Below are 22,829 nucleotides of genomic sequence, written 5' to 3' on the forward strand. Positions count from 1 at the left end.
TCCTCGTGGGCCCCACTAGCTGCCGACTCCAGCTCACCACAAGCCTGCGCCGCGCGGCAGCCAGCCAACCCTGGGGGGGCCCAAGTGCTATTTTTGCGGGCAGAACAAACACGCCCGGCAGCGCTGCCCGGCGCGGAGAGCGACCTGCAACGGATGTGGGAAGAAGGGACACTTTGTTTCTGTTGCCAGACCCGGTCAGTCGCTGCTGTTTCCAGGCCCAGCGTTCCTGCACCCACCACGTGCGACCCAGGGGCGCCGCCATTTTCCTCCTCACAAAACACGTGCAGCCCGTGGGCGCCGCCATCTTTGATGCCGCAAGCCAAGTGTGACCCGTGGGTGCCGCCATCTTTGCTGCCCGCCATGGGCGGCGCCACCTTCGACGCCATTTTGGACGGCGCCTAAGGACCCCTGTTCGTCTGGAAGCTCGTCTGGCCGTTCATGCCTGCCGCTACCTCCACTGCCGCTGACTAGCCAGGGGCCTCCCAGCATCGGCCGCAGCTCACCTCAATCACCCTGAACCAGTCCCACTCCGCAACCTCGCGACCACACGTTGACGGTGAAAATCGATGGGCACAAGACGTCCTGCCTTTTTGACTCCGGAAGCACAGAGAGCTTCATCCACCCAACTATGGTAAGGCGCTGGTCCGTCGCAGTACACCCCGTCACCCAGAAGATCTCCCTGGCCTCCGGATCCCATTCTGTGGAAACCCGGGGGCACTGCATCACGACCCTCACCGTCCAGGGCGTAGAGTTTAGCAACTTCCAGCTCTACGTCCTCCCTCACCTCTGCGCTGCCCTGTTACGTGGCCTGGACTTCCAGTGCCACCTCCAGAGCTTAACCTTACAATTCGGCGGACCCCTACCCCCCCTCACCATATGCGGCATCACGACCCTTAAGATCGATCCACCATCCCTGTTTGCGAACATCACCCCGGATTGCAAACCCGTCGCCATCAGGAGCAGACGGTACAGTGCCCAGGACAGGACCTTCATCAGGTCGGAGATCCAAAGGCTTCTGTGGTAAGGGGTCATTGAGGCCAGAAACAGCCCCTGGAGAGCCCAAGTGGTAGTAGTAAAGACTGGGGAAAAGCACAGGATGGTCATTGACTACAGTCAGCCCATCAGTTGGTACACGCAGCTTGACGCGTACCCCCTCCCACGCATATCTGACATGGTCAATCAGATTGCGCAGTATCGGGTCTTTTCCACAGTGGACCTGAAGTCCGCCTACCACCAGCTCCCCATCCCCACCAGGACCGCCAATACACTGCATTCGAAACAGATGGCTGCCTCTGTCACTTCCTTAGGGTTCCCTTCGGCATCACTAATGGGGGCTCGGTCTTCCAACGTGAGATGGACCGAATGGTTGACCGGCCACCTTCCCGTACCTAGATAACGTCACCATCTGCGGCCACAATTAGCAGGACCATGACGCTAACCTCCTAAAATTCCTCCAGACTGCCAAACTCCTTAATCTCATGCACAATAAGGAGAAATGCGTGTTCCAACCGCTTAGCCATCCTTGGCTATGTCATGGAAAATGGAGTTCCAAGGCCCGATCCTGACTGCATGCACCCCCTCATGGAACTCCCCCTCCCCCACTGCCCCAAGGCCCTGAAACGATGCCTGGGGTTTTTTTCCTAAAATGCCCAGTGTGTCCCTAATTATGCGGACAAGGCCCGCCCACTCATTGAGTCTACAGTTTCGCCCCTGACGGCTGAGGCCCACCAGGCCTTCGACCACATCAAGGCAGACATACCCACGGCCACGATGCACGCGGTCAATGAGTCCCTCCCCTTTCAAGTCGAGAGCGATGCATCGGACATAGCTCTGGCCGCCATCCTCAACGTCGGGCACGCCCATGGCCTTTTCCTGCACCCTCCATGCCTCCGAAATTCGGCACTCCTCTGTCGAGAAAGAGGCCCAAGCCATTGTGGAAGCTGTGCGGCATTGGAGGCATTACCTGACCGTCAGGAGATTCACTCTCCTCACTGACCAACGGTCGGTTGCCTTCATGTTCAATAACACACAGCGGGGCAAGATCAAAAGCGACAAGGGCAGCACGGTAGCATTGTGGATAGCACAATTGCTTCACAGCTCCAGGGTCCCAGGTTCGATTCCGGCTTGGGTCACTGTCTGTGCGGACCACCTGCGTCTACAGCGATCGTGGATCCTCTTTTATGAGTGATGAACTGCGTCAGTTCCTGCACAGCAAAGGCATTGCCTCGAGCAGGATGACCAGCTACAATCCCCGGGGAAACGGACAGGTGGAGAGGGAGAACGGAACAGTCTGGAAGGCCGTCCTGCTGGCCCTGCGGTCTAAAATCTCCCGATCTCCCGCTAGCAGGAGGTCCTCCCCAATGCGCTCCACTCCATCCGATCGCTCCTCTGCACCGTAACTAACAAAACCCCCCATGAACAGGGGGTGAATATGGTAGTCACCACTAGCAGTATTATATGTATTACGGTAGGACACGTATACTAGAGATACATTTGTAAATCCGTGCCTGCTGGCTCCACCAAGTAGGCGGCGTATAAATGTGTGTACTCGTCAGTGCTGCAGCCATTCTGGCAGCAGCTACAGGAGGCACAACATCTTTGCTCAATAAAGACTCGATTATTACACTATTCTCGTCTTTGTGGTAACTGATATTACATCAAGTTGCATCTTTCAACCCTTCACATTTGCACAGCAACTATCCTCTGCTACCATTTGTTAGGTGTTTAGTTGCTGTTGTATAAAGAGTCAAAGGTACTTCTCTTTTTCTCAAACACCTTTACTTCACTTTAACAGACTCTGCCTAAAACATCACCTGATTCAAAGGCCACTTGAAGCACCTTTACATATCAGTGTCAATTATTAGATACTTAACATAAATGGGACAACTAATTGGAATGTCTCTTAACCCATTACTTAACAGGATGCTCCATTATGCCGGCTGATCAATGGGGTTTCCCATTGTGGGGCAGCCCATGCCGTCGGGAAACCCTTGGGCTTCCGGCAAAAGGGGCATCCCGACGGCGGAGAATCCAGCCCCTGGTGCCTATTTTGGTCAGTAATTATTTTCCAAATATTAATATTCATTGATGAAAGTTTAAGAGTAAAGTGTCAAATGGAAGGGAAAAATATCTTTTGTAAATGCAAATGCATTGAAATTGGAAGCAATTCGGAGAAAGTTTACTGGACTAATACCAGGAATGGATGAGCTGTCTCAAAGAACAATACAGCACAGGAACAGGCCCTTCGGCCCTCCAAGCCTGTACTGGTCATGATACCAATCCCTGCCAAAACCCTCAGCACTTCCTTGTGCCATATCCCTCAATACCCATCCTATCCATTTGTTTGCCAAGATGTGTTTTGAACGCCATTAATGTATCTGCTTCCACAATCTCCCTTGGCAACGCGTTCCAGGCACTGACCACCCTCTGCGTAAAAACAGTAAGGTGGCGAGAGAGATTGGGAAAGTGAGAGATACAGGGGGAAGATGGTCTTGGATCCGGCGGGGGTGAATGGACTGTTTAGAGATTTCAACAGCAAGCTGTATTGGTCGGAACCCCCAGCCGGAGAAGAGGGGATGAGGCAATTTTTGGGAGGGCTGGTGTTCCCGACAGTGGACGGGGAGCTGGTAGAGGGCCTGGGGACCCCAAATGGGCTTGGGGAGGTAATAGAGGGGCTGGAGGCGATGCAATCGGTTGGGCCCCAGGACCGGCCGGATACCTGGTGGAATTTTATAAGAAGTTATTGGGAACGCTGGGACCGCTGTTGGTCTCATGAGGAAAGATTTAATAGGTGAGACTTCTATCCACTGGAGAAGAGTAAGAGGCAGCTTGATTAAAACATATAGGGCAGGATTCTCCCAACGGGAGTCTTAAGTGCCGCGCCGGAGTAAAACCCGGAGTGTTTTACTCCTGCGTCGGCGCCCGTTCCCAGACCCCTATTCTGGGGCCTCCCTGGAGCTGGCAGGGGTGTGCTGTGATTTGCGGGGGGGGGGCCTCGTCGTTAAAGATTGCTGGAGTTATTTTTTAGTGACAGTATTAACTGGCAGCTGCTCAAAAGGATTTAATTTGTCAAAGCAATTTATTATATGGAAACATAAAATTGTTGATGCAAAGATCAAGGCTTCCAAATGTTAAATTTTAATCTTTAAAACTTTAACATTCTTTGCTTGTTTTATTTTTCCTTCCTTTTTTAAAAATAAATATTTTTATTGGATTTTATATTTATATAGGAGATGATTGAAACGGTTATTATTTACAATTATGAGCCAGGGTTTAGAGAACGGCAAAGTACATCATGGAGCTCACCTGACCCACAACTTTAAATAGATTTTGGTTATGGGGAGCACAAAGCCCACTTGACAAGTGATGCAACAGAGAACTAAAAGTACAAAAATACAAAAACAATGTGTATTCTATGAACCCAGTTAACATTTTATAAACACACAGTAAACAGTTTATCAACTACCAACCCTGATAACCCCCCAAAAAGATATAGTACTCTGTAGGTGACTCGTAGTAACTTCCCAAACAACATCCCTAAGTTAAACCCTTTTTAAATAAAGACAGCAGGTTTAAATTCGCCACAGAAACAGGTATTACTTTGAAATCATCAAGTGATTTGGAGACAGTCTTTAGATTTCAGAGATATATACAGCTTCTGGTTTGAATGCAGCTCTCCAACTCTGAAAACGAAACTAAACACACTGCAGCTGCCAGCTCAAAACAAAAGTAAAAGCCAGATAGACAGCCCAACTCCACCCACACAGTGACATCGCTGCAGCCATTTGATGAACACCCATTTCTCAAAGGTACATCCACCTGACAGAATTTACATGTTTTTCCTATGTAGGTGTGGTGAATGTGATTCACACCGGATTATAATCTGTATATACATGTGTCTGTATTGTAAGTGCAGTTGCACTACCTGTCCTCCAGGGGGAGTAGCTCTGGGAATGCTCGAGTTGTGTGGGGCTTCTCCCTTGGCTCTGCCCAGGACTCCTCCCCCGGAAGCTCCTGTATAAAAGCTCAGTGCCACATGGTCAGCCGGCCAATTCACCGAAGGTTCAATGGCTAACCGGCTGGCTCTGTTGTGAGTATATTAAAACCGCTATTCTAATCCTACAAGCACGTGTCCGTAGAATTGTTGGTTCCAACAATTTAATATACTCAGGAAACAGTCGAAGAAATCATGGAAGCAGCCCTCAAGCCCGGACGCCTAGAACTCGACCCAGAGGATGCAGAGGCTAAGGAATTTTTTTCCCACTGGCTGAGATGTTTTAAAGCCTCTATGGCAGAAGCCAGCACCGCCGGAACAATGGGGGAACAAAACCTCAGCCTACTGCATGCGAGGGTAAGCCACAGAATATCCACACAGCTAAATCCGGCCGGTTCTTACACCGCAGCACTGGCAATATTGGACAAAATGTACGTTATGCCCATTAACGAGGTTTATGCACGCCACGTCTTTAAGACCCGCCGTCAGCGGCCTACAGAAACGCTAACCGAATTTGTAAGGGGATTGAACAATCTTTCCAATGACTGTAATTATCAAGCCGTTACCGCGGCGGAACATAGGGAGCTTGCTGTGCGGGACGTTTTTGTGGCGGGCCTTAGGTCTAACTATGTGCGCCAAAGACTGCTAGAAAAGGGGGCCCAGGACTTAGACACTACTGTGGAGGCTGCTACCACTATGGAAGTTTCCTTCCGCAGCCTCACCTCGTTTCCCGCGGACCCCGCGACCTCATCGTGGACCCCCGACCAGTAGTCCCCCCAAGCCTGTGCCGCACGGCCCCCCAGCGACCGCGCTGCCAAAGCCAGTTACTGTGCTGCCCCAGTCAGCTACTCGGCTGCTTCAGCCTGCCATTTCTGTGGCCAAAGCCAGCACCCACGACAGCACTGCCCGGCCCGTAACGCGACCTGCAGCAGCTGCGGGCGAAAAGGACACTATGCCAGAGTGTGTCTGGCGAAGAAAGCCTCAGCCTCTAACCCTCCCACGGCTCAAAGCACCCGTTCCCTGAATTCACAGGCCTGCAGGCCCCGAAATGCTGCAGCCTGTATGCCGACTCCGCCCCCACCCGACATGTGCGACTCATGGGGGCGGCCATCTTGGCAATCCTCCTCCATGCGGCCGGCCATGTGCGACTCATGGGGGCAGCCATCTTGGCAATCCTCCTCCATGCGGCCGCCATGTGTGACTCATGGGGGCTGCCATCTTGGGATCCATCCTATTCAAACTCTGAAACTCACCTCGACGACTACGAACTCAGAGGGCAGTCATCACGGGGCCACTCCAGCACAGCTGATCGAACCGCCGACTACCTGCAACTCAGCGCAGTCACCCTGGATCAATCCCGCCCCAAGCACCTACGAAGTTCGATGGCGGAGGTCCAGATTAACGGGTACAGCACACCATGCCTCTTTGACTCCGGAAGCACCGAGAGCTTTATACATCCAGAGCTGGTAAGACGCTGTTCGCTTTCTATTTTTCCGGTGAGCCAAACTATCGCCCTCGCTTCGAGCTCCCACTCAGTCCAAATCCAAGGACGCACCGTTGCTACGCTCACAATTCGAGGCGCTAGTTATTCTAAATTTAAACTTTATGTCCTGCCCGACCTCTGCGCGCCACTCTTATTAGGCCTGGATTTCCAGTGCAACCTCAAGAGCCTCACCCTCAGCTTCGGCGGGCTCCTGCCCCCACTCACTACCTGCAGCCTAACCACGCTGCGCATCTCCCCCCCCCCCCCTCCGCTCTTCGCCAATCTCACTCCAGATTGCAAGCCAGTAGCTACTCGCAGCAGGCGATACAGCCTACAGGATAGGGTCTTTATCCGATCGGAGGTCCGACGGCTGCTCAGTGAGGGGATCATAGAGGCCAGTAATAGTCCCTGGAGAGCTCAGGTGGTGGTCGTCAAGACCGGGAAAAGATTTCGCATGGTCATCGACTATAGCCAGACCATAAATCGCTTTACGCTCCTAGACGCGTATCCCCTCCCCAGAATTGCAGACATAGTTAATCAGATCGCCCAATATCGGCTATTTTCCACGGTGGATCTGAAGTCTACATACCACCAGCTCCCATTCCGCCCGGAGGACCGCCACTACACGGCATTTGAGGCCGATGGCCGCCTCTTCCATTTCCTCCTGGAGGATCGAACTCTCCACCGATAGTTACGATATTAAATATCGTCCAGGGAAGCTTAACGAGCCCTCGGATGCCCTATCCCGCGGGACATGCGCCAGCGCGCAGATCAGCCGTCTGAAAGCCATCCACGTTGACCTCTGCCATCCAGGGGTCACCCGGCTCGCCCACTACATCAGAGCCCAAAACCTGCCTTTCTCCAACGAGGAGGTAAAAGCGGTCACCAGGGACTGCCCGATCTGTGCAGAGTGCAAACGGCACTTCTATAGACCAGACAGGGCCCACCTGGTCAAGGCTTCTAGGCCCTTTGAACGCCTTGCGATCGATTTCAAAGGGCCACTCCCCTCCACTAACAAGAACATTTATTTCCTCAACATCATCGACGAGTTCTCCCGATTCCCTTTTGCCATTCCATGCCCTGATATGACCTCCCACACAGTCATTAGGGCCCTGCATAGTGTCTTCACCCTGTTCGGTTTCCCCAGCTACGTGCACAGCGACCGGGGTTCGTCCTTTATCAGCGATGAGCTGCGTCAGTACCTGCTCGACAAGGGCATCGCCTCGAGCAGGACTACCAGTTACAACCCCAGGTGTAATGGGCAGGTGGAGAGGGCGAACGCGACGGTCTGGAAGACCGTCCTGCTGACCCTCTGGTCTAGAAAACTCCAAGTCTCCCAATGGCAAGAAGTCCTCCCAGACGCGCTCCACGCAATCGGATCCCTCCTCTGTACAGCTACAAATCAAACCCCTCACGAGCGACTCTTCATTTTTTCTAGGGGCACTTCCACGGGAGTCTTACTTACGTCGTGGCTGAGGACACCAGGCCTGGTCCTCCTGAGGAAGCACGTCAGGGGGCACAAAACTGACCCCCTTGATGAAAAGGTGCACCTCCTCCATTCCAACCCCCAGTACGCATTCGTGGAGTTCCCGGACAGTCGCCAGGACACAGTATCCCTTCGGGACCTGGCACCCGCTGGATCCAGCCCCTCCCCTACCCCCGCTGAGGAACCCCTTACCCCGTTCCCTGTGCTGCCGCCTCCTCGCGCCCCCGATTCCGCAAGCTCACCCCACCGTTTCCACGAGCCAGAACCAGCCCACCCCCAGCGCCCCCAGTCTCCGGTCGAGCCAGAGGTATATAAAGTTCGGACGGGACCCACCCCAGAGTCTGCCATCGTACCCCAGCTCTCAACACCCACCCAGCCACCGCAAGAGTCTGCAACCCTGGTGCTCCGCAGATCGAAAAGAACAATTCATCCACCGGACAGACTAAATCTGTGAGCCACCACCTCCGCTGGACTCGATTTTTCACAGGGGGTGAATGTGGTGAATGTGATTCACACCGGATTGTAATCTGTATATACATGTGTCTGTATTGTAAGTGCAGTTGTACTACCTGTCCTCCAGGGGGAGTAGCTCTGGGAATGCTCGAGTTGTATGGGGCTTCTCCCTTGGCTCTGCCCAGGACTCCTCCCCCGGAAGCTCCTGTATAAAAGCTCAGTGCCACATGGTCAGCCGGCCAGTTCACCGAAAGTTCAATGGCTAACCGGCTGGCTCTTTTGTGAGTATATTAAAACCGCTATTCTAATCCTACAAGCACATGTCCGTAGAATTGTTGGTTCCAACAGTAGGCACCAAATCACGCCACCCCCGCCTCCCCTTTTCTGATATTCGGGCTCTGTCTTAGGCCCTTTTGCCTTGATGTTGCAAACTATCGTTCATCTTTATATTTCCTTTATCTTGTTATAGAGCCTGCTGATTCCCATCACCAACCAACAAGAAGTAATGATTTATGAACCAATAATCCTGAAGCCTAAAATCCTTGTGTTTCCATGGCATCCCAAACCCCGAAGTTATCGGCACCTAATTCAGGTAGTGAGTGACCTCTGCGAATCAGTTTATGATGTGATTTTATTTTTAAAATTTTTTATTCGTTTACAGGATATAGGCTTCTATAGCTAGGCTAGCATTCATTGTCTATCCCTAATTGTCTTTGTGAAGATGGTGGTCAGCTGTCGTCTTGAACCGCTGCAGTTCATGTGGCGTAGGTACTCCCACAGTGCTGTTAGGGAGTTCCAGAATTTTGACCCATCGACAGCGAAGCAACGGCGATATATTTCTAAGTCAGGATGGTGAGTGGCTTGAAGGGGAACTTCCAGATTGTGGTGTTCCCAGATATCTGCTGCCCATATTCTTCTAAATGATAATGGTTATAAGTTCAGAATGTGCTGTCCAAGGAGCCATGGTGAGTTCCTGCAGTGCATCTTGTAGATCGTACATCCTGCTACTATTCATTCGTGGTGGAGGAATTGAATGTTTGTGGAATGGATAGCAGTCAAACAGGCAGAGTGTTGTTGGAGCTGCATTCATCCAGGAAAGTGGAGAGTATTTCATTACACTCCTGACTTGAGCCTTGGGGATAGGTTTTGGAGAGTCAGGAGGTGAGTTGGTTGTCGCAGGATTGCTCACCTCTGACATACTCTTGTAGCTACAGTATTTGTATGGCTAGTCCAGTTGAATTTCTGCTCAATTTTGATAATGGGAGATTCAGTGATGGTGATGCCATTAAGTGTAATGGCTGATGGTTAGATTCTTTCTTCTTGGAGATGGTCAATGCCTGCCACTTGTATGGTGGGGATATTACTTGCCACTTGTCAGCCCAAGGCTGGATAATTTTCATGCCTTCTTTCATTTGGACATAGAAACAAAGAACAAAGAAAATTACAGCACAGGAACAGGTCCTTCGGCCCTCCCAGCCTGCGCCGATCCAGATCCTTTATCTAAACCTGTCTCCTATTTCCCAAGGTCTACTTCCCTCTGTTGCCGCCCGTTCATATACCTGTCTAGATGCCTCTTAAATGATGCTATTGTGCCCGCCTCTACCACCTCCGCTGGTAAAGCGTTCCAGGCACCCACCACCCTCTGTGTAAAAAACTTTCCACGCACATCTCCCTTAAACGTTCCCCCTCTCACCTTGAAATCGTGACCCCTTGTAACTGACACCCCCACTCTTGGAAAAAGCTTGTTGCTATCCACCCTGTCCATACCTCTCATGATTTTGTATACCTCAATCAGGTCCCCCCTCAACCTCCGTCTTTCCAACGAAAACAATCCTAATCTACTCAACCTTTCTTCATAGCTAGCACCCTCCATACCAGGCAACATCCTGGTGAACCTCCTCTGCACCCTCTCCAAAGCATCCACATCCTTCTGGTAATGTGGCGACCAGAACTGCACGCAGTATTCCAAATGTGGCCTAACCAAAGTCCTATACAACTGTAACATGACCTGCCTACTCTTGTACTCAATACCCCGTCCGATGAAGGCAAGCATGCTGTATGCCTTCTTGACGACTCTATCAACCTGCGTTGCCACCTTCAGGGTACAATGGACCTGAACTCCCAGATCTCTCTGCACATCAATTTTCCCCAGGACCCTTCCATTGACCATATAGTCCGCTCTTGAATTTGAGCTTCCAAAATGCATCACCTCGCATTTGCTGGATTGAACTCCATCTGCCATTTCTCTGCCCAACTCTCCAATCTATCTATATTTTGTTGTATTCTCTGACAGTCCTCCTCGCTATCTGCAACTCCACCAATCTTAGTATCATCTGCAAACTTGCTAATCAGACCACCTATACCATCCTCCAGGTCATTTATGTAGATCACAAGCAACAGTGGTCTGAGCATGGATCCCTGTGGAACACCACTAATCACCCTTCTCCATTCTGAGACACTCCCTTCCACCACTACTCTCTGCTCCTGTTGCCCAGCCAGTTCTTTATCCATCTAGCTAGTACACCCTGAACCCCATACAACTTCACTTTTGCCATCAACCTGCCATGGGAAACCTTATCAAATGCCTTACTAAAGTCCATGTATATGACATCTACAGCCCTTCCCTCATCAATTAACTTTGTCACTTCCTCAAAGAATTCTATTAGGTTTGTAAGACATGACCTTCCCTGCACAAAACCATGCTGCCTATCACTGATAAGTCTATTTTCTTCCAGATGTGAATAGATCCTATTCCTCAGTATCTTCTCCAACAGTTTGCCTACCACTGACGTCAAGCTCACAGGTCTGTAATTCCCTGGATTTTCCCTGCTACCCTTCTTAAACAAAGGGACAACATTAGCAATTCTCCAGTCCTCCGGGACCTCACCCGTGCTCAATGATGCTGCAAAGATATCTGTTAAGGCCCCAGCTATTTCGACCCTCGCTTCCCTCAGTAACCTGGGATAGATCCCATCCGGTCCTGGGGACTTGTCCACCTTAATGTCTTTTAGAATACCCAAAACTTCCCCTTTCCGTATGACAACTTGACCTAGAGTATTAAACATCCATCCCTAGCCTCAACATCCGTCTTGTCCCTCTCCTTTGTGAATACCGATGCAAAGTACTCATTAAGAATCTCACCCATTTCCTCTGAGTCCACGCATAAATTCCCTCTCTTGTCTTTGAGTGGGCCAATCCTTTCTCTAGTTACCCTCTTGCTCCTTACATATGAATAAAAGGCTTTGGGATTTTCCTTAACCCTGTTAGCCAAAGATATTTCATGACCCCTTTTAGCCCTTTTTATTGCGTGTTTGAGATTCGTCCTACTTTCCCGATATTCCTCCAAAGCTTCATCAGTTTTGAGTCGCCTCGATCTTACATATGCTTCCTTTTTCATCTTAGCTAGTCTCACAATTTCACCCGTCATCCATGGTTCCCTAATCTTGCCATTTCTATCTCTCATTTTCACAGGAACATGTCTGTCCTGCACTATAATCAACCTTTCCTTAAAAGACTCCCACATTTTAAATGTGGATTTACCCTTAAACAGCTGCTCCCAATCCACATTCCCTAGCTCCTGCCGAATTTTGTTATACTCTGCCTTTCCCCACTTTAGCACTCTTCCTTTCGGACCACTCTTGTCCTTGACCTAGAGTATTCTAAAACTTACGGAATTGTGATCACTATTCCCAAAGTAATCACCGACTGAAACATCAACCATCTGGCCGGGATCATTCCCCAATACCAGGTCCTGTATGGCCCCTTCCCGAGTTGGACTATTTACATACTGCTCTAAAAAACTCCTGGATGCTCCTTACAAACTCTGCTCCATCTACGCCTCCAACGCTACACGAATCCCATTCGATGTTGGGGAAGTTAAAATCTCCCATCACAACCACCCTATTGCTCCTACATTTTTCTATAATCTGTCTGCATATTTGTACCTCTACTTCATGCTCACTTTTGGGAGGCCTGTAGTAAAGTCCCAACAATGTTACTGCACCCTTCCTATTTCTTAGCTCCACCCATATTGCCTCAGTGCTCGAATCCTCTATCGTGCCCTCCTTAATCACAGCTGTGATATCATCTCTGACGAGTAATGCAACTCCTCCACCCCTTCTACCTCCCTCTCTATCCCTCCTGAAGCATGGTCTGTGTTAGTATCTGATGAGTCCCGAATGGTGCTGAACATTGTGCAATCATCATTTCTGACCTTATGTTGTTGGAGGTAAGGTCAATGTTTAAGCAGCTGAAGATGATTAGGCCTAGGATATCTCCCTGAGGAACTCCTGCAGTGACATCCTGGAACTGAGATGATTGACCTCCAACAACCACAACCATCTTCCTTTGTGAGGTATGACTTCAACTAGCAGAGAGTGTTCTCCCCAATTCCCATTGGCTCCAGTATTGCTGAAGTTCTTTGATGCCTCACTTGATCAAATGCTGCCTTGATGTCAAGTGCACTCACTCTATCTCAGCTCAGGAGTTCATCTCTTTTGTCCATGTTTGAGCCCAAGATTATAATGAGCTGTGCGGCCCTGGTGGAACTGAAGCTGGCTGTCATTGAGCAGGCTATTGCTAAGCAAGCGCTGCTTCATCGCACTGTTGATGACCACTTCCATCACTTTAGTGAGGATCAAGAGTAGACTGATGGGGCGGTAATTTGCTGCGTGGATTTTTCCTGTTTGTTTACAAGGTATCCCTGATAAATTTTCCACATTGCCAGTTGGATGCCAGTGTCTTATCTGTACTGGAAGAGTTTGGCTAGGCGCCCAGCGAGACCCGGAGCACAAGTCTTCACTACATTGCAAGAAAATTGTCAGGGCTCATAGCTTTTGAAGTATTTAGTGCCATTTTTTAATATATGTGGTGCAGGGACCTCCGTAGGAGGCCAAGAAAGATCATCCACAGCACTTCTGTCTGACAATTATAGCAAATGCCTCATCCTTGTCTTTTGCACTGATGTGCTGGGCTCCCCCATCATTGGAGATTAGGATAATTGTGGAATCTCCTCCAATGAGTTATTTAATTGTCTATCACCATTCACAGCTGGATGTGGCAGGACAGCAGAACTTAAATCTGATCTGTTGATTGTGGGATCGCTTAGCTCTGTTTCATTTTCTGCTTCTGCTGTTTGACACGTAAGTAGTCCTGTGTTGTGGCTTCACCAGGTTAACACTTCATTTTTAGATGTGCCTGGTGTTGCTCTTGGCATGCACTCTTCATTGAACCAGGCTTGATCCTCTGCCTTGGTGGTCATGTAGAGTGGTGGTTATGCTGGTCCATGAGGTTACACATTGTGGGTGAATACAGTTCTACTGCTGCGGATGGCTTACAGTGCCTCATGGTTGCCCAGTCTTGAGTTGCTACATCTGTTTGAAATCTGTCCCATTTAGCACAGTGGAAGTGCTACCATGATGTACACCTTGATTTACTTACTGAAGCTTGTAAAATGTACCACCAGGGGTTCCTGAACTGGGGTTCCCAAGACGAACCAGGACCGGGGTACCCCAGAGTAACACACGGTTAGAATAATATCTAGAGCTTGTTTTAAAGCATGGACTGCACAAGTATATTTTATGAAATGTCTTAAACGTACCTTTGTTTTCCACAGGTTATAGGTGGAAGTGGGAACTTTACATGGTCATCATGTAATGAAAGTGTTGCTCTAGTGACAGTAAAAGGTGTGATAGCAACTGGTGATAACCGAGGCTTCAGCATCATACAGGCTTGGGATGTGGATAATCCAATTCACTATGGCAAAATGCGAGTAAGTTATAAATAATGGTCTCTGTAACTATTTAATACCAAAACTCTGATTTTTCAATGTGTTATTTTAAGGTTGAGATTAACCCATTTAAAATAACTTGAGTTAGCACTGCTGTCAGGTAATGCTGATTGGAAAATATAGGCTCTTGTTCTCTGTTCGCACAAAATTTTCAGTTTGTTTTTATTTATTTCCACTTTCCCAAGTCATTTCTTAAAGGGCTTTCAACAATGCTCGGCATTCACTCAAAGCTTTTTGCCTCATTTGAATTTGTTGCCGGAGCTGTCAGCACAACATATGCTAGTAATTGTACACCTTGTTTGTAGAAGTGGGTAAAGGCAGGCACTTTGGAATGATTGGTATACATCTGGTTGACCTGCATCTCTCAAGAGGTGCAATGTTCATTGTGGGGATTAACTGAACGCTGTTCGATAAAACATGAAACATAAAATAATGAGAGAGAGCACTAAGATTCAATAGTAATGCCCTAGAGATTTTAGTGAAGGAAGTAAGGCAATCGAAGAGTGTTCCATTTACATCATTTGGGAGAAGAAGGTCCCAAAAGGGAAATGGTAGTAATTTCCAGAACTTTAGCTCCTCGGGCCTGGAAGCAGTGCAGGCAGAATTCAGAGACCTAACCTCAGCTGCTAAGGCGAGACTCCTATTCACAGTTTACCTGCCATTGTCAGCTCAGGCTTTCATCACAATAGTTGATTCCCCCCCCCCCCCCCCCCCCCCCCAATTTCAAATTCTTCTGATCCAGTCATCGTGGAACCCATCAATGGACCTCCTCCTGCTCCCACTTCCAAATAATGCCACTGCTTTCACAATTGATGTCCTTTCCTGTGCCCAATTGATGCGTCATAACATTGGACAAACTATTCTTGCCCCAGATGCAGATGTACAGAACCTTTCGGTACTGAATAATGCTGCCTTTTCCTCTTGCTGGACAAGCTAGTGCATAATGGCACTCAGAAATTGATACCACGATAGGTAGTGACTTGGAGGAGTCAGTATTGATTAATGGACCACCCACATAGATAAGAGACGAGGACAGAGCCAGGTGAAACGCACAAAGTTGAGAACATCCAGGACTCAGCTTACAAAAGCAGGAGCTAAGTACCAAGAATTAACTAGTGCTGTGGATTGTCAGTTATGGTCGAAGTGCATGTGTAGATATACCACTACAGAAACTAACTTGTGTATGACATATGATGTATGGCATCAGTCACTACAGTCTTCCAAACAGCATATAGTGAACTCTACTCAGATTACATTTGAGCCCCTCTTCAAGAGTATCAGGCGCAAGTGGTAGCATCTCTCAGAGCTACACTTATTAAGGACATGCAGCCTGTGGGCTCGTCAATTACTTACAACGTGCTAAGTTTGGGAACAACAATGTTAAAATATAATAATATAATATAATAATAATCACTTACAAGTCACAAGTAGGCTTCAATGAAGTTACTGTGAAAAGCCCCTAGTCACACATTCCGGCGTCCGTTCGGGGAGGCTGGTATGGGAATTGAACCCGCGCAGCTGGCATTGTTCTGCATTACAAGCCAGCTGTTTAGCCCACTGTGCTAAGCACTTGTATCGTCTGTTGTCACACAAATCAGTGCGGCTGATGAAGTGCTGCTATATACCAGTGGTATTGTCACCATGGCAGAGCTGTATGATGCTTCTCAGGATGACAGCATGCCTACTGTTCTGCCACTCCTTCACCCTGTGAACCCAAACACAATAAGGGGACTCTCAAATGAACCCAAAAGAATCGGAATTTCACTGGATCATAACAACTTGGCAGAGTTTTTAAAATGGCAGTCATGACCTGGATTCGGAAATCCTGCCCCCATTTCTATCAGATTCAGTAATTTCCGCAAGGGGAAGGGAGCAAATCGTGATTCACACATGAGGAAAACCCAATCCCAACATGGCCAATTGAACTCAGTGCTGAGTTATAACAGACCAAATTTTGGATGTTGCAAGAGCCTTAACCTACAATGTGAGAGTCACAAATTGATGGAGTAGAAGGATGGATAAGGTGTCTTCAAATGCCATGGCCTGAAGTTTTCTAAATGCCTAACCCTTTTAAATTAAGAAAAAACAAGACAATAGGTGTCAGTCTGTAAGAGATAAAATAACTGTTCAAGTAGTTTCAGTGACTGTTTTTTGACATTCCGCTAAGGTTCCTTTATTAATGCTTGGTTGATTTCCAAAAGCTACAATTATCTCGGGGGGTGGGGGGGTTCTAAGTTCACAATTTAAACGCTGAAAGAGGTTATTAAAGAATTAGGGTTATGAATAGAGTTGCTTTTATAAGGGAATAATCACTTGAGATTTAAAGAGGAAGCGGCACGGTAGCCCAATGGTTAGCACTGTTGTTTCACAGCGCCAGGACCCGGATTCAATTCCCGGCTTGTGTAACTGCTTGTGTGGAGTCTGCACATTATCCCTGTGTCCGCGTAGGTTTCCTCCGGGTGCTCCGTTTCCTCCCACAAGTCCCGAAAGATGTGCTTGTTAGGTGAATTGGATATTCTGAATTCTCCCTCAGTGTAACCAAACAGGCGCCGGAGTGTGGCGACTGGGGACTTTTCACAGTAACTTCATTTTGCAGCGTTAATGTAAACCTACTTGTGACAATAATGGTGATTATTACAAGAGTTTGAATGGGAGATATTTTAATATAGTAAATGCCACGTTAGAACATAGAACAGTACAGCACAGAACAGGCCCTTCAGCCCTCGATGTTGTGCCGAGCCATGATCACCCTACTCAAACCCACGTATCCACCCTATACCCGTAACCCAATAACCCCCCCCTTAACCTTACTTTTTTAGGACACTACGGCAATTTAGCATGGCCAATCCACCTAACCCGCACATCTTTGGACTGTGGGAGGAAACCGGAGCACCCGGAGGAAACCCACGCACACAGGGGGAGGACGTGCAGACTCCACACAGACAGTGACCCAGCCGGGAATCGAACCTGGGACCCTGGAGCTGTGAAGCATTTATGCTAACCACCATGCTACCGTGCTGCCCCTCAGCACGTTAGATGATTCGAACTTTATTTTACTTCATTAGAGCAACAACCGTGATATTTGTGACTCTTTAAACAACGTTGGCTCTGCCAAGTCAGGAAATTTCCCTACTTAAGCTACCAACGATCGCAGCAAAAATCCAACCCATAATATGTCCATTAATCACTAAACAAATTCTGTACAACGTATGTTTTAAAAAAATAATCATCTTTACAACGTTATTAACTGCACTTCACCCTGCAACAATCTCCTCGTGTTACCTTAAGTGCATTCCTACCTATTCTCACCATAATACAGCTATCTGGTAAGCCAAAGCGCCCTTGATGAGCTGCTGTAATGATAAGATTTTGTTCTTCCTCATGCTTGTGTTTTTTTGCCTACTGTCCCAGCGTTGCCACATCTTCCTCTGCAACTGGCTCTAGCTTGGTTCTTCTAAGTGGCAAAGTTGTGTCAGCAAAGAGCAGACTTTGATGATTCTGAACACTCTTTCAGGGTGTGCCACAGGACATCTCCATGTCTATCTCAAAACAGCAAATTCTTTGCTTTAGGGTTCTTGAAGTCTGTTCCATCGTAACTCAGGTGGAGGCATGGCACTGATTGTACTACAATGCTGCATTTTTTCTTTGTTTCCTGAGAGGTATCACTAACCAGTTTTAAAGTGAATGGGCTAGATTCTCCGTTTCAGCGGCTAAGTGCTGGCGTCAGTGGAACATGTGTGGTCATTTACGATCATAAAATCGGTGTCAAACCCTCACCGATTCCGGGACCGGTGAGGGGCTAGCACCGGCGCCGAGTGAAACACCCGCCTCCCGCCCTGAAAACGGCCAGAGAATCGCCGGGTCCCGGGCCACGCATGCGCATGGCTGCCAACCTGCAGTGGTCGCACCGGACAACATGGCACCGTCCGTGCACAGACCCAACCCGCCATCCGCGACCCCACAGCCCACCCCCTGGCCACAACCCATCAGTCACCCCAGCCCTCGCAGAAGCCCCCCCCCCCCCCCCCCCCCCCCCCCCCGGCCAGCGGCATGGATCCCGGCCGAGTGTGGCGGCGCTGGACACAGTCCGTAACCGCCACGCCGGGTTCACAATTTGTGTGACCACATGTGGTCTGCACTGTCGGGAACTCGGCCCATTGGGGGCGGAGCATCACAGTTGGGCCGGCTGGTGACACACCAACGCTGTTGCAAGGGCGCGCGTCACAATGACGCCAGTTTGGAGGGAGCGCCGCATGGTTTATCAATGGAATAAAACAGGCATTAAATTTTCTACAAGAAGCAGAGAATTTTCCTAAAGTTTAGTTTTGTAATAAAAACTAATGATATTTTGATAAGAGGTAGGTAAAACAATATGGCCCACTATTCTGCTTTCCAAAGTAACTTGAGATTTTCTTCAGGCTTTGTAAATCACTGCACTGGATTGTCTGGGCACCACATACTTTGGAATATTTGACATGTGTCTGTAAAGTAACCCACCTATTTTCCCTTCTGTTTAAAGGTGTGCCTGGGCTCAGACTGAAAAATGTCTTCCCAATGTGTTATATGAATGAGTTATATGCATTTCAGTTTATGTTAATATTCTGGTTGATTCTTAGGTCAATGTTGTGAGGCCAGTCAGCATAGAGTTTGTCCGATCCCGGGTAGAAATAGAGGTTGGTCAGACCCTTGATTTACCTATTATGGTTTATGGACTATTGGATACAGATGACATGGAAACAGTTCCAGTGAATGACTGCTCATTAATGAACTTGGCAGTGGAGACGGACAAGCAAGGGGTATTCAAAGTAATTCAAGGTACAATAGAAAAGCATTGTTTAATTTTATACTTAGTAACTGTAAACTGGATATTTTGTATTTATTATATATTAATATTATTTAAATAGTTAAACTTTAAAACAATTACCCAAGGCTCAAGGAGTGAAATTAAATTTCAGTATTGAAGGCACAGCAAAGGCTGTGTACTGGAAGTGTTTGGTGTGACAGATAGGCTGCAGCTTGCCCCTATTACAGATCTCCACAATATTTATAGATGGCTTGAAGGCCTCACAGATGTAAAGCCTCTCACCACCTTGGCCCAGGGGCAACCCTGACCTGGAATGCTTCATCCCCCCAACCAAACCCAACCCCTGAGGGGTCCCTCGCTTCCCCCAAGCACTGGGGCAGCAGCTCCGGTGCCCCTGAGCTGCATGCTGGAAAATGGAAACGGCTACTCACCACCTCACTTCTCCAGAGAAGCCATCGTGCCAGTTTTATGTTTTTAAAAAGGACGCCCTCGTGATTTCTCGCTAACGAGTCGGGTAATTCCTGGGAGATTGCTGCATTCCACTTCAGTCTCGCTAATGAGAATGAAATGAATGCAAATGCGGGTTAATGGTATGCTCACCATTTTTGTGCGAGATCTGGCCGGCTAAATTGCAAACTAGTTCGCGCCTGGTGCAAATCTCGATTTTGACCTTTCCCGCTATTTACCCAGCATGCCCAGATCCGCACCTGGCGCATTGCAATGATTGAATTGCGCCCCCTGTCTGAGAAGGCTTGATGAGTTCCTGCAGTGCATCTTGCAGCTGCTACACACTGCTGCCGCTGTGTGCCGTGAATGTTTGTGGATGGTGTACCAGTCAAGCAGGTGCTTTGTCCTAGATAGTATCAAGCTTCTTGAGTGTTGTTGGAGCTACACACATCGAGCCAAGTGGAGAGTATTCCATAAAATATGGTGGACAGGCTTTGGGAAGTCAGGAGATGAGTTACTCATTGCAGGTTTCCTAGCCTTTGACTTACTATTTTAGCCACAGTATTTATATGGCTGATCCAGTTCAATTACTGGTCATTGGTAACCCCTCAGGATGTTGATAGTGGAGGATTCCGTGATGGTAATGCCATTGAATATCAAGGGACGATGGTTCAATTCTTTGTTGCTGGAGATGGTCCAAAGATGTGCGGGTTAGGTGGATTGGCCATGCTAAATTGCCCGTAGTGTAAAAAGTAAGGTTAAGGGGGGGGGTTGTTGGGTTACGGGTATAGGGTGGATACGTGGGTTTGAGTAGGGTGATCATTGCTCGGCACAACATTGAGGGCCGAAGGGCCTGTTCTGTGCTGTACTGTTCTATGTTCTGTGGTCATTTCCTGGCACTTGTGTGGCACGAATGTTCCTTGCCACTTGTCAGCCAAACCTGGATATTTTGCAGGTCTGGCTGCATTTGGGCATGGACTGCTTCGGTATCTGAGGAGTTGTAAATGGTGCTGAACATTGTGCAATCATCAGCAACCATCCCCACTTCTGATCTTATGATGGAGGAAAAGTCATTGATGAAGCAGCTGAAGATGGTTGGACCTAGGACCTAGGTTCCCTGAGGAACTCCTGCAGTGATGTCCTAGAACTGAGATGACTGACCTTCAACAACTACAATCAGTCAGGCGATGGCAACCCTTCCTAGACCTCTTGGATCAGAGATAGAAACTGAGGCCGTGACAGCAGCAACCCGGGAGGGGAGGGGAGGGAGGGGGGAGGAGGGGGGGGGGGGGGAGGGGGGACAAAGACGAAGGAAGTACGGTAGCGGTGGTGGCACGGGCAAGGCCTGCCCGAGGACGCTGCTAGAAATGATAAGTTGGTCTGACTGTCGGTTCGCCGGCGCGAGTAGGGGGGGGGGGGGACTTTTTTCTTTTTCTTGTTAAGTAGGGGGGTTTGACTTTGTTTTGTTATAATTTAAATGTAAATGTAGGGGGGGTTAAAATGTTTGTATTTTGAAAAATTTCTTCAATAAAAATTATTTTAAAAAAAAACAACTACAATCATCTTCCTTTGTGAGGTATAATTCCAACCAATGGAAAGTTTTCTCCCTGATTCCCATTGACTCCAGTTTTGGTCGAGCTCCTTGATGCCATGCTTGATCAAATGATGACTTGATGTCAAGGCCAGTTATTCTCACCTCACCGTTGAAATTCAGCACTTTTGTCCATGTTTGAATCAAGACTGTAATGAGGTCAGGAACTGAATAGGGGCTGTTTAGCTCACTGGGCTAAATCGCTGGCTTTGAAAGCAGATCAAGGCAAGCTAGCAGCACGGATCGATTCCCGTAATAGCCTCCCCAAACAGGCGCCGGAATGTGGCGACTAGGGGCTTTTCACAGTAACTTCATTTGAAGCCTACTCGTGACAATAAGTGATTTGTCCTGCTTTTTGTGTGTGTACAGGGCAAGGTGGACAATTTTCCACATTGCCGGATAAATGCCGGTGTTGTGACTGCACTGGAACAGTTTGGCTAAAGGCTCAGCAAGTTTTGTAATACATATCTTCAGTACTATTGCCAGGGCCCGCAGCTTCTGCAATATTCAATGCCCTCATCGTTTTGTGTTATCATGTAGAGTGAATTGAACTGCCTAACCAGTCTAACCAGAGGTTTGCAACTGTCACAGACCATCCACTCTTTGAATTTCATTACCCTTGAGGCGATGGCTCACATTCTATTCTCTTCATCATTATTTTGCTCTGTCTGTTCATAGGCTTTTATTAATTTCGGTACAAGGACCACTTTAAACATTCACTCCCTTCAGTGCCATCCAATCATGGTGGCACTGTGCACCATCTACAAGTGTATGGAAATAAAGATTTTTAAAATAATTATATTTGTTTATGTGTATTCGGAATAAACTTTAAGTTTAATTTGTGTTTCTCTATTGAGTTAAAACTCTAGATTAACTTCATGTTGAACACAGGTGCCGGCAGATCTGTTGTTTCACTTTAAGCTTTGCCTACAATGTAATTAAGGGTTTACAACATAAAAACAACTGCAGGCTTTTAAAAAAATTAAGTTGTTGCTTGGCAATCAGAGGTTCACACGGAATGAGGCAGAAGCATTTGAGTTCAGTTAGAACCAGATAATCCAGAAGACAACAGCGATCACAGAAATTGCGAGTACGGGCAGGAGAAAAAAAGGTACGGGCAGAAAGCAAGTCCCAGAAGCCAAATAAACAGAAAGTTTCAGAAACCAGAAATGAAAGAGGAGCCCCAGGACGACTGAATACAGGGACAAGGAACAAGAATCTGAACAATTTGTTGCTGCTCACTGAAGTTAAATAAAGGGTCAGAAGGAGGTACCCAGTTAAAGACAGAGCTGCAAGGTGCAGACCAGGAGAAGTTGGCAAGCGAGAAGTCAGATATTCAAAGTAATTCTCAGGTTGGTGTCACCTTAATGTAGTTTGTGAAGTAGTAGTGTCCTGTTGGCGTGGCTGGATACTTGAGAGATTGCGTGGAAGCTTGAATGCACGTGGTGTGCCAGTGTAGAGGAATACTAACAGGAGTGGTTGAAACCCTGATGTGGATCCTTGGTGAAGGCAACTAAAAAAGCCTTTGGTGGATTATAGTTAATCTTTTCTCGCTGTTTTGTTCTTTTGTTAACTGGCAGTTCTCTGACTCTATTCATCCATATCTCAACAAAAATGAAAATTAGGGGGTGGGATTCTCCGTTTTGCCAGCGCCCGGGGGTTTCTCGACTGCGCAGGGCTGCCCCACAATGTGAAACCCCATTGACCGGCCAGTGTAACGGAGAATTCCGCCAGCGGGTCACGGTAGAAATGTGGTGCGGCGGGGTGGAGAATCTAGCCCAGGA

The 22,829-nt window shown here is 48.1% G+C and overlaps 1 protein-coding gene across 5 annotated transcripts in view; it reads left to right on the forward strand.

Moving 5' to 3' along the window:
• The window catches only part of LOC119974981 (nuclear pore membrane glycoprotein 210-like), a 236,351-nt gene that overhangs the window by 82,727 nt on the left and 130,795 nt on the right, over positions 1-22,829 (forward strand). For 4 of the 5 annotated variants that reach the window (XM_038814382.1, XM_038814384.1, XM_038814386.1 and 1 more), the window contains exons 11-13: positions 8,885-9,010; positions 14,030-14,185; positions 18,820-19,018. In XM_038814382.1, the coding sequence (XP_038670310.1) occupies positions 8,885-9,010; positions 14,030-14,185; positions 18,820-19,018 (481 nt within the window). The remainder of the gene's footprint in view (positions 1-8,884; positions 9,011-14,029; positions 14,186-18,819; positions 19,019-22,829) is intronic. The other variant, XM_038814383.1, reaches the window with a different exon arrangement.

This window comes from Scyliorhinus canicula, chromosome 12 (assembly GCF_902713615.1).
Source record: "Scyliorhinus canicula chromosome 12, sScyCan1.1, whole genome shotgun sequence".
Classification (NCBI taxonomy): Eukaryota; Metazoa; Chordata; class Chondrichthyes; order Carcharhiniformes; family Scyliorhinidae; genus Scyliorhinus; species Scyliorhinus canicula.